The 15,109-nt window shown below is 48.1% G+C and overlaps 1 protein-coding gene across 8 annotated transcripts in view; it reads right to left on the minus strand.

Moving 5' to 3' along the window:
• Positions 1–213: 213 nt before the first annotated feature.
• The window catches only part of TNRC6B (trinucleotide repeat containing adaptor 6B), a 230,652-nt gene continuing 215,756 nt past the window's right edge, over positions 214–15,109 (minus strand). For all 8 annotated transcript variants that reach the window (XM_058673240.1, XM_058673247.1, XM_058673243.1 and 5 more), the window contains 8 exons: positions 12,289–12,426; positions 10,004–10,180; positions 9,209–9,355; positions 8,912–9,007; positions 4,586–4,810; positions 4,138–4,208; positions 1,870–2,009; positions 214–939 (listed from right to left, as the gene is read on the minus strand). In XM_058673240.1, the coding sequence (XP_058529223.1) occupies positions 552–939; positions 1,870–2,009; positions 4,138–4,208; positions 4,586–4,810; positions 8,912–9,007; positions 9,209–9,355; positions 10,004–10,180; positions 12,289–12,426 (1,382 nt within the window). In that variant the 3' untranslated portion in view covers positions 214–551. The remainder of the gene's footprint in view (positions 940–1,869; positions 2,010–4,137; positions 4,209–4,585; positions 4,811–8,911; positions 9,008–9,208; positions 9,356–10,003; positions 10,181–12,288; positions 12,427–15,109) is intronic.

Here is a 15,109-nt window from a genome sequence, read left to right on the forward strand (position 1 = left end):
TTTTTAGGTTTTTTGTGTTTTTTGTTTTTAAAGTGAGGCTCCGTCAAGTCTTCCCTCCCCCCTCCCCCAACAATTCTTTAGAATTTCCCTCCCTCCCAAACATGGTAGACCTAAGGACGGAAACACACCCAGTGCAAACAAAGTTAAAAAGCTATTTTTTTCAGTATATATGTTTCTTAGCAACAACTTCCATATAACATGAAAAAAGTGAAAAACTAGAAACTAATTTTTTTAATTTTTTTTGTGTTTAAATTTAAATGGTATGTGTACTTGCTTCACATTGTCTTTCTAGGTTGGCGTTCATGATTCAAGTATTTCAAGAGTGATATGTTCTCTTTTTGGATTCATTTTCCAAACGAAAAACTGAAGTTATAAGGGAGGCAACTATGTGCTCAGACAGTCTGTCAATGACCCACCTTTTTTTCTCTCTCCGTTTTCTTTTTTCCTTTTAAAAATGTATTTATTGCAAGTTGAAAAAAAAAACGAAAAGGTCAAGTTAGTGCTGCTGCTGTTCCAAAAAGGTCACGAGGTCAGAGTTGAAAGTTCTAAGTTCAGATTGAATCAGACCCTCCTCCCAGAAGGTCACCAGGTAGTAAAGGAGCAGGGCTGCCCATCCTATGGGGATCTTCCACAGCCGGGACTCCCCATAAGCTAGAAGAATAGTTTGGGGGTCCCCACAACGAAGCGCCAGCCAGATCGGCCCCGCTGCCGCCACCAGCACTGCTGCTCCACTGCCCGAGCCCAGTGGACCCACCGAAAAGATTCAGAGCAGGTCCACCGGGGTCTGACTGGTTCTGGCCCGTCTCCAGCGACTGCCACCCTGCGGCAGGTGCACTTGGGGTTGCTGCAGGCGTAGGAGGCTGAGCTTGTGCCAGAAAGCGGCTAACTTCATCATCGGTGGCAAACTCGGCCAGGATGGTAGTGTTTCCTAACACACACCTGGGCAAGGGAAGGAAAGAGAGTAATGGGTCCGAGGAAGTTGTAATGTGCGCATGCACAGGCTTTTTGTCCCGACCATCACGCCACAGTCCGCTGATGTGCTGTGGTCACAGGGCCCATCCTATGGCCTGGAACCTGCCTTTCCACTGACCCAAAGTAACAAAGCATCATTAACTCAAGCCAGGCAAAGTCTACTGCAGGAATTTATACATTCCAGATCACTCAACTAGTGAGAACACAGCATCTGCGGTGAGGGAGGAGAGACAGGGCAGTGAAATGCCTCTGTCTACGTACCCTACAGCAAGGGACCAATGTCCACATAGCTCTTGTGTAAATTGTGGGCTTAGGACAACAATGATGAGGTTGCCATTTGTGTCAGTGTTGAATTCTATGGGAGAGACAGGCAGGGGACGGGGAAGACACGGGGGACATTTTGCTGTGAATCTGAAACTACTACAAGCAAATGCTGGAAGAAGACTGTTGTCTCTTTCCAAGCAAGATGAAAGACCCTGTCCCAAAGCACCAGGTTGCAGCGAGGAGGCTGTTGCTGCTGGGTCTCCATTCCAAGGCAGTCAGCTCTCTTCTGTCCAGTAGTGCGACAGGGGCCAAAATCTGACCCCGTCTCACCTCCTCGGAGCAGACACCCTGCTACCTAGCAAGACCATTATATTCACCATTATTTGTAAACTAAGGTCCTATGAGTATGGTTCCTTTTAATTAGTATTAGCTTTGGTGTTCAGTACTTAAACTTCACAAAAGTTACTTACATTTGGAATTCTTCCCTCCACTAACAACCTGCCATCCCCACACTCAAGGTTTGCCCATGCACGTGTGCAAGTTGCTGAGCCTCTTCGTCTCGCAGGAGCCAGAACACTCACGGTGCGTCCTCCTCCTCCGTGTGTCTCGGTGGGGGCAGGGCACAGTACTTACATGTGCAGTGCTGTCTGCGCCTTGGCCGCCTCCTGTTTGGTGCTGTATCGGATCAGGGCGGTGCCCTGGGTCAGGTTCAGGTGGAACGTCAGCAGCGGGCCGTGCTGCATGCAGATCGTCCTCAAGGTCGACCCGTCAATCTGAGGGGGAATGACATGCGTGAGACGCCAGCTGGACGTGCGGTGAAAGGCACACGTGCAGTACAATCCAATCACTGATCCGACAAGTTCCGTCCATACAAACCCAGTTCTGGACAAAAGCAGGTACATATGGTTCAACTTGTGGTCTTGCCTTAATGTAAACAAGTAACACTGTTTTAACCCGTAATTAGCAGTTCAATCTAATATAGTCCTAAAAAAGGAGAGATGAAATGGTGTCAAAAGAAAAACCTCTCCGAGTTTTCAGCAGGTCTTCTGCTTTTCCAGTCAGCAATCTGGAGAAGGCTCAAAAGAAAGTCTCGGAGAAGAACTGACAAACATCTGGCTGTTCGAATGCTGGTGGCGGACACACTCAGTTCCAGCACTGCCTTCCTCCTGAGACCAACTCCAGGCAACATCGTCTGCACTTGTCTCCCTGTCTCCTTTGTGGCAAAGGTCACACTGTGGTCACATTGGGGATTCAGTGTGGAGAGACAGCATGCTAAGAGGTGAAGGAACACACTGGCTCACTCTGTTTATTCCGCACCAATGTCTTAAATGTGTTTGTTGCAGTCACTCAACTACACATTTCGGTGCACTTATTTTGAAAAACAGATTTCTGCTGGAATTGCCTTAAGAAGTCGTGATACTGGGGGTTGGCAGTGGCGGAAACATCACAGGATGAAAACCAGCAGTGTGACAATCAGAAACTGTTCTGAGTACTGCTTAAAAAGTGACAATTTACCACAGAAGCAGGTTAGTTCGCATATACCACAACTGACTTTCCAAGACACACACACAGATCTTCTATAAACAAATTTAGGTGAGCTAAAATAAATTTATAAGGACCAGCATTATGGTGCCATGCGATGCCAGCAGCACCACAGTCTGAAGCACAGTCTGGCTGCTCTCCTCCCAAGCCTGCTTCCTGCTAACACGCCTGGGGAGGCAGCAGATGGTGGCCTCAGGACTTGGGTCCCTGAGGCAGAACAGGATGGAACTCCTGGCTCCCGACTTCAGCAGGTCCAGAGCTGGTTATTCTGGCCATTTGGAAGTAAACCAGCAGATGGAAAAAATATCTGTCCATTTTTTTCCCTCTGATGCTCTTTCAAGTAAATAAATATTTTTCTTCTTTTTTTTTTAAATTAAACTTACGTGGTAGGCATTTGCAGCAGTACTTAAGATACCTCTTGGTGCACTCAGAGTGACTGGTCTGAGTGGTGTCTCTTGTGCGCGTATTTAGATTTATTCATCTGAACTTATGTCCTTCAGTGTTAGCACAATGAAGGGCCTAAGAAACCTGACAATGGATAAACTTGCTTAGTTTTGTTTAAAAAAGGGTATATTTCAAATGAATTAGGCCAGACACCTACCAGTATCTCATGAGGACACATTGGCAAGTGCTGGTGTAGCAGAGCGTATCAATGGACGAAGTCAATCCCAGACAGAGCATTCAATGTCAAAAAGCGAGAGTCGTAACTGACTCCTTTCAGCAAGATGTTAGAAATCCAGGTGGTCAGTGCCTAAGCTGTCATGAGTTCATTAACTGCATCAAGTATTTAACCTAATCCTGCCACCAACGCATCACTTATGAAGCGACCAAGGCAGAGGGGTGGGTGGTCAGTGCGAGGCTACCCCTCACTGACAAGCCGACCCAGAGGCATGTTTTGATGGGAGCGAGTCAGCAGCTCTGCCCACATCCCAGCCCCGTGAGGGCTTTTATGCAGTGAAACTGACAACTACCTTCTGCTGTAGGGACCATTGATTCATCAGTCAGGAAAGACAAAAAAGGTTATTACTGAGTCTCAGGTCTTATTGGTAAAAAAACAGACGACTTTTTGCAGAGTACTTAAAAACACCACTGGGTTCCAGGTTTCGACAGGCATGTTTATATGGTAAATGATCTCCAATCCACAGAAATCACAGCAATACTGTCCACCGCGCTCTCATGCTCTGGGAACTGCACGTGTTACTACTATCTCTCAGGCAGGCGTGAAGCTGGGAAGGGCCAACACCCTTTCCAGAAGGTGGTGTCCCTCGGTGGGGGACACCAGCTCTGAGCCCTGCTGCCCTTCCCTCCCTCTAACTCTAATTCAGTTCCATCTAGGAAACCACAGGAAGGTGCGATTACCTGAGGAGTGAGATTGTGAAGAACCAGCCAGTAACTAGGACGGACCGAGCCACCGTCACTCCAGGCAGAGGCTGTGAGCAACCACAAGCGATTAGAGGCAGCCAGACACACACAGGACAGCCCTGTCATGCCCAGCCCACAATCCCCTGCTTGTGCCAGCTCCCTCTGCACCTGACATTTCTACTGGCTCTGGACTCCTGTTCACTTGCCTTGTGTCTTACTCGCAACACACTATTCTGCCAATGTGCCCAGTCCCCTAGGTCTCATTTTCATCCACATGAGCTTGGCAGTTGTTGGGTCCCTCTAATTCACAGCAGCTGGCATCTACCCTTTTCCTCTACCAGAAAACCACGATTTCCTGCTGTGAAGCCCTCTTGATGTCTGCACGTTTGCATGAACACAAGCCCTTTGTGGAGGATGGATGCTCTTTTGGGTAGCCCCTCCTCACCCGAGGCAAGCCGGGAGTCCTGTGTCCCCCACCCCCTGACTGATCGGGGTGCTGTGCTGCTCCAGGGAGATGATGGTTTGGGGTTAGTCAGACCGGGAGGCGGGCGGGGCAGCGGTGTAGTGTTCCTGGAGGAAATATGGTTTTTCCACATCTTGTTGGAGAGATGAGTGGGGTTGTGTCCTATGGGGTCTGGGGACCATGTTGATTTGTAATCAGGGAACTTGGCTGTAAGAGAAAATTCAGGAAAAAATAAGATTAGATGATGGCTTTTTGTTGACATGTATACTTAGATTCTGATGGTACATAAACACATAAAACCTTTATATCCTCTCTTTTAACTTTTCCTAAAAATTTATTTACTTATGTTCAAAATAGCTCTGACCAGGCCTGGCTGGAGCCAGGATCCAGGAATTTGGGCCAGGTCTCTTTTGTGGGTAGCACATTAGCAGGGAGCTGGAGCCAGGAGCCTGTCAGCTCAACAGCCATTCCACACACATTTGTATTGTATAAAGTAACCGGAATGACCTCTCCTGAGAAATACAAAATAACATTCTTCCTCAAAGTTTACTGAATGCAATACTTTCAAACTGACAAGATTGTTCTCTAAGATTTTTTTTAAAAAGGATTCATTTATTTTTATTTGAAAGGCAGCTTTTACAGAGAGAAGACAGATGGAAAGAGGTCTTCCATCTGCTGATTCACTCCCCAAATGGCCACAAAGGTCAGAGCTGATCTGATCTGAAGCTGGGAGCCAGGAGCTTCTTATAGGTCTCCCACATGGGTACAGGTCCTAATGATTTGGGGCCACCCTCTTCTGATTTCCCTGGCTATAAGCACAGAGCTGGATCAGAATCAGAGCAGCTGGGACACAAACTGGTACCTGTGAGGCATGCCGGGGCCAAAGGGTGGGCGACCTTTGTGAGGCACCACTGCACTGGTCCCTGAACTACAAGATTTAACAATAATCATTCCTACTGCTTTCGAGTTGGCCAAACACTGGAAAGGAAGAACAAGATCAAGGGAAAACCACGCCTAGCGCCATCAGACTCACAGATGTGGACAGGATGTGAACTCCAGCAGCACTTAAGTATTCTTGGTTCTAAACACTTATTAACTGATGACAAGTACACTATAGAGCTATATTTTTCAGGTACCTTAATCCAGCATATTAGATATTAACACTTTCACGTTTTTTTTTAAAACAAGGAATATTCACTAAATACTCCATGCTCATAGCACTAAATCAATGCCATACCCAAGGCAGTTACACTGAAGAAACTCAAGTTCAAATGGGAGGGAAAGGCAGATGAATGACACAACTAGTAACCCTAGCAACATTACAAAGATTTAACACAGACAGGAGAAAGAAAACGCTGTGCTGCAAAGAAAGGTCCCTGGACAATGTTCCTAAATGGGTAAGCTCAAACAGGCAAACCAAGCTTCAGTGTGAAGTCCCTGTGTTGGATACATCCCCCTGATCTTGATGGACAGCCTACTGAGGGGCAGAGGACCGGAAGTCCCAAGCTGGGGTGGGGTCAGCCACGGTACTCTCAGGCTTTTATGCAGTAGGCATAGCATGGGGCAATTAAAGTAGGACAAGGGCCCAGCGGCGTGGCCTAGCTGCTAAAGTCCTCGCTTTGCAGGGGCCAGGATTCCATATGGGCGCTGGTTCTAATCCCAGAAACTACACTTCCCATCCAGCTCCCTGCTCATGGCCTGGGAAAGCAGTCAAGGATGGCCCAAAGCTTTGGGATCCTGCACCCGATCGGAGACCCGGAAGAGGCTCCAGGTTCCTGGCTACAGATCAGCTCAGCTCCGGCTGTTGAGGCTGCTTGGGAGGTAAATCATTGAACAGAAAATCCTCCTCTCTGTATATCTAACTTTCCAATAAAAAACAAAAAATAAATCTTAAAAAAAAAAAAAAGCAGGGTGAAAAAAATTTCTCAGCCATGGGACCCAAGCCTCAAGCAGGAGAAACTAAGAGCAAAATAAAGCCCCTGGAGGTGTCAGCATCACACATATCCACACGGCGCCGGAGCGGGGAGGAAACCGGGCTTCTGCAGCTAAGTGCTGCACAGGAAGGAAAAGCCGCACTTGGGAGGAAGCACTTCCACGGCAGACGATCCAAGCACACCAACATTCAGCAGGATCCAGTCTGCAATCTGGACATTCACAGACATACAGACTTGGGTGAAAACGAGTCTCTCCACAGAACAGAAGTTGGAAGAAGGCAAATTATGTGAGCTCTGGAACCTCAGCTTCATTATCCACAAATGGGATAACAACAGGTTCTACTCATGGCAGAGTAGTGGAGGGAAAATTGAGAACCGATGCTGAGGGCCCAGAATGGTAGCCTAGTGGCTAAAGTCCTCGCCTTGCATGTGCGGGGATCCAACACCGGTGCCAGTTTGTGTCTCGGCTGCTCCACTTCCCATCCAGCTCCCTGCTTGTGGCCTGGGAAAGCCGTAGATGTAGATGGCTCAAAGCCTCGGGACCCTGCACCCACGTGGGAGAACCAGAAGCTCCGGGCTTCTGGCTTCACACTGGCTCAGCTCCAGCCATTCAGGCCACTGGAGGAGTGAATCAGAAGACAGAAGATCTTCCTCTCTGCATATCTGACTTTCCAATACAAAATAAATAAATCTTAAAAACAAAACCAAAACACCTCTTGATGAAGGTCTCCCATGTGCCTGCCCTGGACTGAAGCACAGTTGGTGACAGGTGAGCGAGAAAGGGGGATGAACAGTTATGTCTCTGCAGAGAGCAAAGGATTTGCTTTCCTTGCCTTTCCTGACAAAGCCAGGAAGGCCTCATGACTCTAATGGCATAAGATTCACCTTTTGTGGGTCCAGCACAATGGCTCAGTGGCTAAACCGTGACCTTGCATGTGCCGGGATCCCATGTGGGCGCCAGTTCTAATACTGGCAGCCCTGCTCCCCATTCAGCTTCGTGCTTGTGGGCTGGAAAAGCAGCAGAGGATGGCCCGATCCCTGCGACCCTGCACCTGTGTGGGAGACCTGGAAGAAGCTCCTGGCTCTTGGCTTTGGATCAGTGCAGCTTTGGTCACTGTGGGCATTTGTAGTTTGAGCCAGCAGATGGAAGATGTTTCTCTGTCTCTACTTCTCTCTGTCAATCTGCCTTTCAAATAAAAATAAATAAATTTTGAAAAAAAAAATCCACCTTTCACAAAGCCAAGGTGCCAGTTACTAACGACTTTTCTAGCAATCTGTGAGGCACATGTGAATGGCTTCAACGCCTGAGTTATATCTGTTAGCTTTTTCATTCCCTGGTGTCTTTCCAAAACATAAGGAATTCAACAAATGTTGTTGCTGCCGTTGATGGGGCCTTCTTTCCTTCTGTGACCGTCCAGCTAGGGCTGTGTCTGCTGGGTTGACCACTGCTGTCTTGGAGGTTCAGGTTCATTTTGTGGCCCTTCATCCCTAGGCATGCTGGCTGAACAAGCACTGGTGTCACTCAGATGTGGCCTCTGCCTTCTAGACGTGCCCCAGCTCCCCAACACGACGTCACCTTAAGCCCTGTCCTGAAGCTACATGAGGGCACTTTGGAAAGTTTGTGGGTAACCGGTGCTAGGGCACAGCAGATGAGGCTGTGGCCTGCAGTGCCAGGATCTCAAGTGGGCAATAGTTTGTGGGTAGCCGATGCTAGGGCACAGCAGATGGGGCTGTGGCCTGCAGTGCCAGGATCTCAAGTGGGCAATAGTTTGGGTCCTGGCTACTCTACTTCCGATCCAACTTTTTGCTAACATGCCTAGGAAAGTAGTAGAGGATGGCCCAGTTCATCTCCCTGCACCTACATGGGAGACCCAGAAGAAGCTCCTGGCTCCTGACTTCGGCCTGGCCCAGCCCTGGTTCTAGCAGTCACTTGGGGAGTTAACCAGCAGATCCCTCTCTAACTCTTCCTTTCAAATAAACAAACAAGTCCTTAACAGAAGGAAGGGGGGAAGAAAAGGTTTGTGCGATGTGGGATAAAAAGAGTATTCTAATGCAAACTGTTTTGAAATTGTTCTTTTGGGGGGAAATAGGGGAGATTAATTTTTCTTGAGCTTTTTGAAGCATTCTCACTGATGTGAATTTAAAAACTTTTCACATCTAAATACATTGATCTCTTCATCCCAGGTTCCCTAACTTCCGAAAGCATGCCTGTATTTGCTGTGTGTCCCTCAGGACATGGCAAGCACAACGTGTGCTTCCATCAAGCTGACTTCCGACAAAGGTTTCCTCGAGAAATGCACTCCAGATTCCTTCGTGAAGGGGACCCTGCTAGGAAAGTGCAGACCAAAGAGAACCAAGAGGCTGGTCCAGGTACCTGAAGTGCTATGAACGTTGGTAAAGGAGTTGTCAGAGGCACTGTAGGGCCAGGCACCAGGTGAAGGCAGCGAGGTGTTGAGGGAAGAATTAGACCCTTGGGGTGAGAAAGGAAGAATGTTAAGATGAATGTCAACATAACAAGCCAAACTTCGCAGAGTATTTTCTTTAAACCACAATAGGAGAACAAAATGTATCCAAAGCAATATTCTAAATCTTCAGGTTAAACCATGAGGTACTGGCAAGCACAAAGCCACCGACGGACGACTACGGAGACGCTGCCTGCCCCCGCGCTCACCTGTGGTGTTATCCCGCAGCAGCTGATGGTCAGTATCTACAATGGGAGATGTGGCTGTGCCCCCCAGCACACTTCCTGGGGTGACATAGGGGTCAGACTCAGGGTCAATGTTTTGGATACCTTTCCATGGCACTCCTGGTTGGAATTCTGAGGTAAGAACAACAAACGTCAGAGGCAGAAAAACGTTCAAAATATAAAACCATTTTTTAAATATAAGAAATAGTTCTATGAAAAGTCCAGATGCTTGGATGTATTGTGTCTCAGCCTGAACACATCCTCTTCCTAGGAGCTCCCCAGAATAAAATGTCTGTCTAGCGAACCGTATGCCGAGCTCCTGGATCCCTGCCTGGCCCTGCAACCCGACTCTCCTGTTCCCAGGGGAGTTTAGGCCTGAAGGAGAAGCAGGGCTAAATACTATGGTGCTTAAAGAACTGTCCAGGCACCAAGGCCAAGAAGTATGAGAAAGATCTGGGCTTAAGGTCGGTGATCTTTCCCATTTCTTGCAAAAGAAAGCCACATCAGCCCAACAGACACATCCCAAGAGGCCACATTACAAGGCATCCTGTGCACGGGAAAAGCGCCAAGACCCAGACACAGCGCCAGCATTCTTTCACGCTGAGTCCCTGACGTCAATTTTCTACCTTCCCACAGTATGTATCTCATAGCACATGCCCTGATTCTATCAGATGATTATTCCTAACTGAAGAGAGAGAGTGGATGCTTCAGGAAAATGGTGCCCAGAAACAAGCTCTTCAGTCCTGAGACGGGTCTCGAGGAATCACTTCCCACACATACCTGGAGGCCAACTGGCATTGCTGGATTTACTTCCGAGTTTATTGGTTGGTGGAGATTTGGCAGGTAACCAGCTATCACCAGCAGGACCCGTATGGCCACCCAGCGTGTCACCTGGGATGATGTCAAACTGGTTGTAGGGTGACCCTCCTCGGGTCTTACCCGGGGCTACTATAGCGCCTGAGAAATGAGAAAGGAAACCAATACACTCAGATGTAGCACTCTACTTGCCTATTTTTCCTTTTGGAGAAACATAAACAAACTGAGGCTTTGGAAGCTTGTGGAGCAGAGAGTCCTGGAAGAAGAGGCTGCCCTGGAGCCCGGTGCAGAGTGAACACACACCAGAACAGGGGGAATCGTCAGGACCTCTCGCTGTCTCAGGGGTACGTACGGGATGGTCCCCATTCTTGAGTACTCCTTTTGGTTTTAAAACCCCATCATTTTACGAAATTCAGAAAATGTTCACAATTTGAAAATCATATCACTAGCCTCACAATGTCTGTGCTAACAATTTGAGAGTGGGAAAAGTACTGAACAAATGAAGCACCTAGGAGGGCTTTTAGCTGCTCTCCACCCACGTTCTTCAGCACGGGCTAGGCCTTGGCTGAGCTGGAAGCAGCAGCATAAACACAGAGTCCGCTGGAGAGCAAAGCACCTGCGATTGCTTTCAATCCCAAGGCAATGAGACAGAATCCCCGCCTAGTGCTTCTGCCAGCACAAGATGAGCAGGGAGCTCTGAGCTCGGCCGCCTCGCACGCCAACCACAGCAGACCCTTTGTAACTGCCTCCTGGGAGCTTTTCAGAGGGCTTCGTGGTGCCCTTTTCATACATTTTATATGCTTACAGGGAAGAGGGGGAGAGATAAGAGCTTAAAGTTCTCTTAAACTAATAAGAAACAGGAGTGCTTTGCCTTAGAGAAAACTGTGGGATGTCTATGGGATACTACTCTCACTGTTTTCTCAAATGAATTTCATGTACTGCACTGTGTCACTTGATCTACTCTTAGGATGCTGCTTCAGAACAGATAAAATTGTTCCCAGGGTAACAGCTTAAAATATTTGTGCAACTACTGATTAAAGTAATCAGTTTGGTTTGGCCTAACAAGGAGTATGATCAAAACCATCTCCGTGCTCAGCTAAGATGACATTTGCTTTTCTGGAGTCCCTGAGAGAAATTTGGCTCAGGGGTACGTTGGAGTGAAGTAGTGGAAAATGAGTAACTCAGTTTCCTTGGGGATTGCTAAGGAAATGGGGAACACATCACCGATAAGCTCTAAGAAAGGCCAAGTGAAGATTTTCACCTTCAAGACGGTCTCTCGTACGCCACTGTTTTATTATCACGCACCTGCCATGTCACTGGGGATGAGGATTTGGTGACTCAACAGCCAAAAGCAGGGAAAGTATCCACAGCTACAGATGACACTGGACTCAACGCCCGACTTGGGAACAGACTTCGTAATTTCAGTAAGCTATTCTTAATTTGGGGCCACAAAATTAAACACCAGTGCTTATGCAGAGGAGACGGAAGGTGCCACAGAGCTCCAGCAGCCCTTGATTGGTTTACTGGAATGAAGAAACCTGGAAGCCCTCAGACTGACAGGCTCGGCTGGGCTGAGGGTCAGGCAGGGCGCTGTGGCAGAACAGCCCAGACACTGTTTCACGCTTGGTTCTCATGGATACGGAGGTGTCCAAGCGAATGACTGTCAGATGAAACACACAGAAACAAAGGCTGGAGGAAGATTCTGAGGCCTTTCATCTCTTTTGTAGGGAAATGGAGATGCCATCACAGAGTTATGGAGAGGAAGAGTCAGCTCACATTTGCAAGCAAGTCTGCAATGGCCTCAGATGCCGTCAGGAAGATACCACAAGTCAAAAAGAACAAGGAAGCTCTGGGTTAAGTTCAAATCTCACATACTCTGACATATCACCTTTTGGAGATTAAAGGGTAGAATTTTGCTTTAAAGCTGATGAGTCTAATAATCCAATCTCTCTCTCTAGTGATGTCTTATTCAAAGAAAAAGAAAAGAAAAGAAAAAGAAACAAAGAACTGATTCTATTCTCTTGGCCAATTTACTGAGCTTTTACCCTGATGGATGCTCCAGTCTCACCGCAGATGGGAACTTTCACTCTCCATGATTAGAGCCAGTGGCATGTTACATTTCTTACAACCTGGAGTAATGCCTCAGTCTTCCTGTCCAAAGTGATTCTGAGGTTGGGAGTGGGAGAGTGGGGACCTGTGCTACAAGCCCAAGCCCAGCACAGGCCAACTCCCATGTGTCTGGCGCTCACCATTTTTGTGCATATTGGCTTCCTGCGTGGCCACAGAGGGCAGTCCTTCCATCATGGAGGTCCACTGTTTAAAGCGAGACTCAGTCCCAGCCTCCTTTCCGCCAACCATGCCATAGTCCATGCCACCAGAGCTGAAGCCTGCAACGGAGAACATGTCTCATGCCTTTCTACACACTGTGGTGCCAGAATCCATCAGCTCTCAGGCACAAACCATAGATGATTCCATTTGTCAACTCAAAGGCCAATTTACAAAACCTGTCCATAAACACAAACACACAGCGTTGCAAATCTCTGATGTTAGCTTTTGTTTGGTAACAAAGCGATGGCTTTGGAGCAGGTGTTTAACCCAGTGGTTGAGATGTAGATTACACAGCAGAGTGCCTGAGTTCAGCGCCAGGTTCTGGCTCCTGACTTCAGCTTCCTGCTTATGCAGATCCTGGGAAGCAGTAGCGCTGGCTCTAAGAGCTGAATTCCGGATACATGTGAAACCTGGATTGAGTTTCTGGCTTGGGTTTTGGGCCAGCCTGGAGGAGCAGCTGCAAGCACCCAGGGATGGGCCAGTGGATGGGAGCTCTCTCCCTTTTGTGATCAGCCTCTCCACGCCTTTCAAATAAAAATGACGGCTGTTTGCTAATGTAGGGAAGTGTGTGAGATTGCCCCTGAATTAGATTCAGGTGAGGACACTTGTGCACGTGTGTGTTCACTCAGCAATGTGTGTGTCAGACAGTAAGCTGGGGTTAGCCACCTGCCTGAGCTGGAGAAGACACAGGACACCCACATGCAAGGAAAGCAGAGACAGGGTTAGGTTCAGGCTGTCTGGGATTTGGGGAGGAAAGGTTTTGCAGGACACAAGATCCAGGGCCCAGGAAACTGAGGACAGAACTCTAACTCATGACACTTAGGGTGTTTAGGGAACACTGAGAGGCTCAACGTGACTCCAGAGTTTAGCAGACAGGGGATGAAGTGAGGCAGAGGATGGTGAGAAATGAAAGGTCCCGTCAAGAAGGTTCTTGGTTTATCAGGCTAAAAAGTTGGTACTTTTTTCTCTAAGGTAGAAGTTTTTAAGCGAGAGAGACAGAAAGACTAAAAGGTTTATGCTTTAGAAAGAGAACTTGGCAGGGGCTGACAGTATGGTGTGAGAGGTAAAAGCCAAGGTCAGTGTCACTGGCAGCCCCTTTCAGAGTTCAAGGCCCGACTACTCCACTTCTGACCTAGTTCCCTGCTCATGTGCCTGGGAAGGCAGAAGATGGCCCAGGTGCGTGGGTCCCTGACACCCATGTGGGAGAACTGGGTGGAATTCCAGACTCCTGGCTTCTATTTGGCCCAGACCTGGCTACTGTAGCCATTTGGGAGGTGAAACGGCAGGCAGAAGATCGTTCTGTTGCTTGCCTTTCAAATGAAAAGTAAATTTGAAAATTTCTAAAGCTGAAGTATCACTATTTATATAAAGAAATTGGTTTCCTTATACTGCAACCCCAGAGATGTTCCTTGGAGAAATCATGTTTCTGCTTGTGTGAGAGAGTGAAAACTAGGCTAAGTACCTGGACAGCGGGCCACCTGAAAGGTCAGCTCCAACCAGTGTGAAAGAGCTTTTTTTTTTTTTTTTTAAAGTATTTATTTTGATTGGAAAGGCAGATAAAAAGAGAGGAGCAGAGACAGAGAAGATGACCTTCCATCTGTTGATTCACTCTCCAAGAGGCTGCAATGGCTAGAGCTGTGCCAATCTGAAGCCAGGAGCCTCCTCCAGGTCTCCCACATGGGTGCAGGGTCCCAAGGCTTTGGGCCGTCCTCCACTGCTTTCCCAGGCCACAAGCAGGGAGCTGGATGGGAAGTGGGGCCGCCGGCACACGAACTGGTGCCCATATAGGATCCTGGTGCATTCAAGTCGAGGACTTTAGCCACTAGGCTACTGCGCCAGGTTGATGAAAGACCTTTTGAAAGCAACGCAGGACTCCAGGGACTAGCACTGTGAATAGCATGTGCTGCCAGCATCTAAGATGAGCATTGTTTCAAGTCACAGCCGCTCTGCTCCTGATCCACTTCCCTGCCAATTCATCTGCAAATGTAGTAGCAGATGCCCCTATTACTCACAGGGGAGATCTGGGTAAAGTCCCAGGCTGATGGCTTCAGCCTTGTCCAGCCTCAGCAATTGTAGCTGCTGGGAAGTGAACCCTCAGAACTCTCATTTTTCGTCCTTCCTTCTCTCTGTAACTCTTGCAGAAACAAACAAATCCTGGGTGTGCGTGTGTGCGTGTGTGTTCCAGTGCCACAAGCAGAAGAGATGGGTGGACTACTTCCAAGCCATGCTGTTCTTCGCACCTGGAACACTGGCTGTTTCGTGCTCAGAGTAAGTTCAGCTCAATGGACATTTGTCGACAGCAGTCTGCCAGGATGAGTATTAGCTGAGGTGCAGGCAGAGGGAAGAAGAATTCCCCTGCCTTCCTGGGGACCCCCTTTAAGCAGGACTTCCCTTTATTTTGGATCATTCCTGCCAGCACCAGCCTTGCTGTTTATGAAACAGGCACTTTCTCCAGCCTTCACACATCCTATTTCACTGTGCAGCCAGCACTAGCTGCCATGTCTTACAATCTTGAACAAACACTGGAATCAGTGTGTCCTTACCATGATCACTCACGGAACCAGCACTGTGTTGCAGTAGCCTAATTCCTCCCCCATGACACTGAGTACCCCAAATGAGTGCTGGTTCATGACCTGGCTGTTATACTTCTGATCCAGCTCCTCACTTATGGCTAGAAAACCAGTGGAGGGCAGCTCAAGCTCTTGGGCTCCTATACCCACAATGGAGCCTCAGAAGCAGCAC

Source organism: Ochotona princeps, chromosome 15, assembly GCF_030435755.1.
Source record: "Ochotona princeps isolate mOchPri1 chromosome 15, mOchPri1.hap1, whole genome shotgun sequence".
Taxonomy (NCBI): domain Eukaryota; kingdom Metazoa; phylum Chordata; class Mammalia; order Lagomorpha; family Ochotonidae; genus Ochotona; species Ochotona princeps.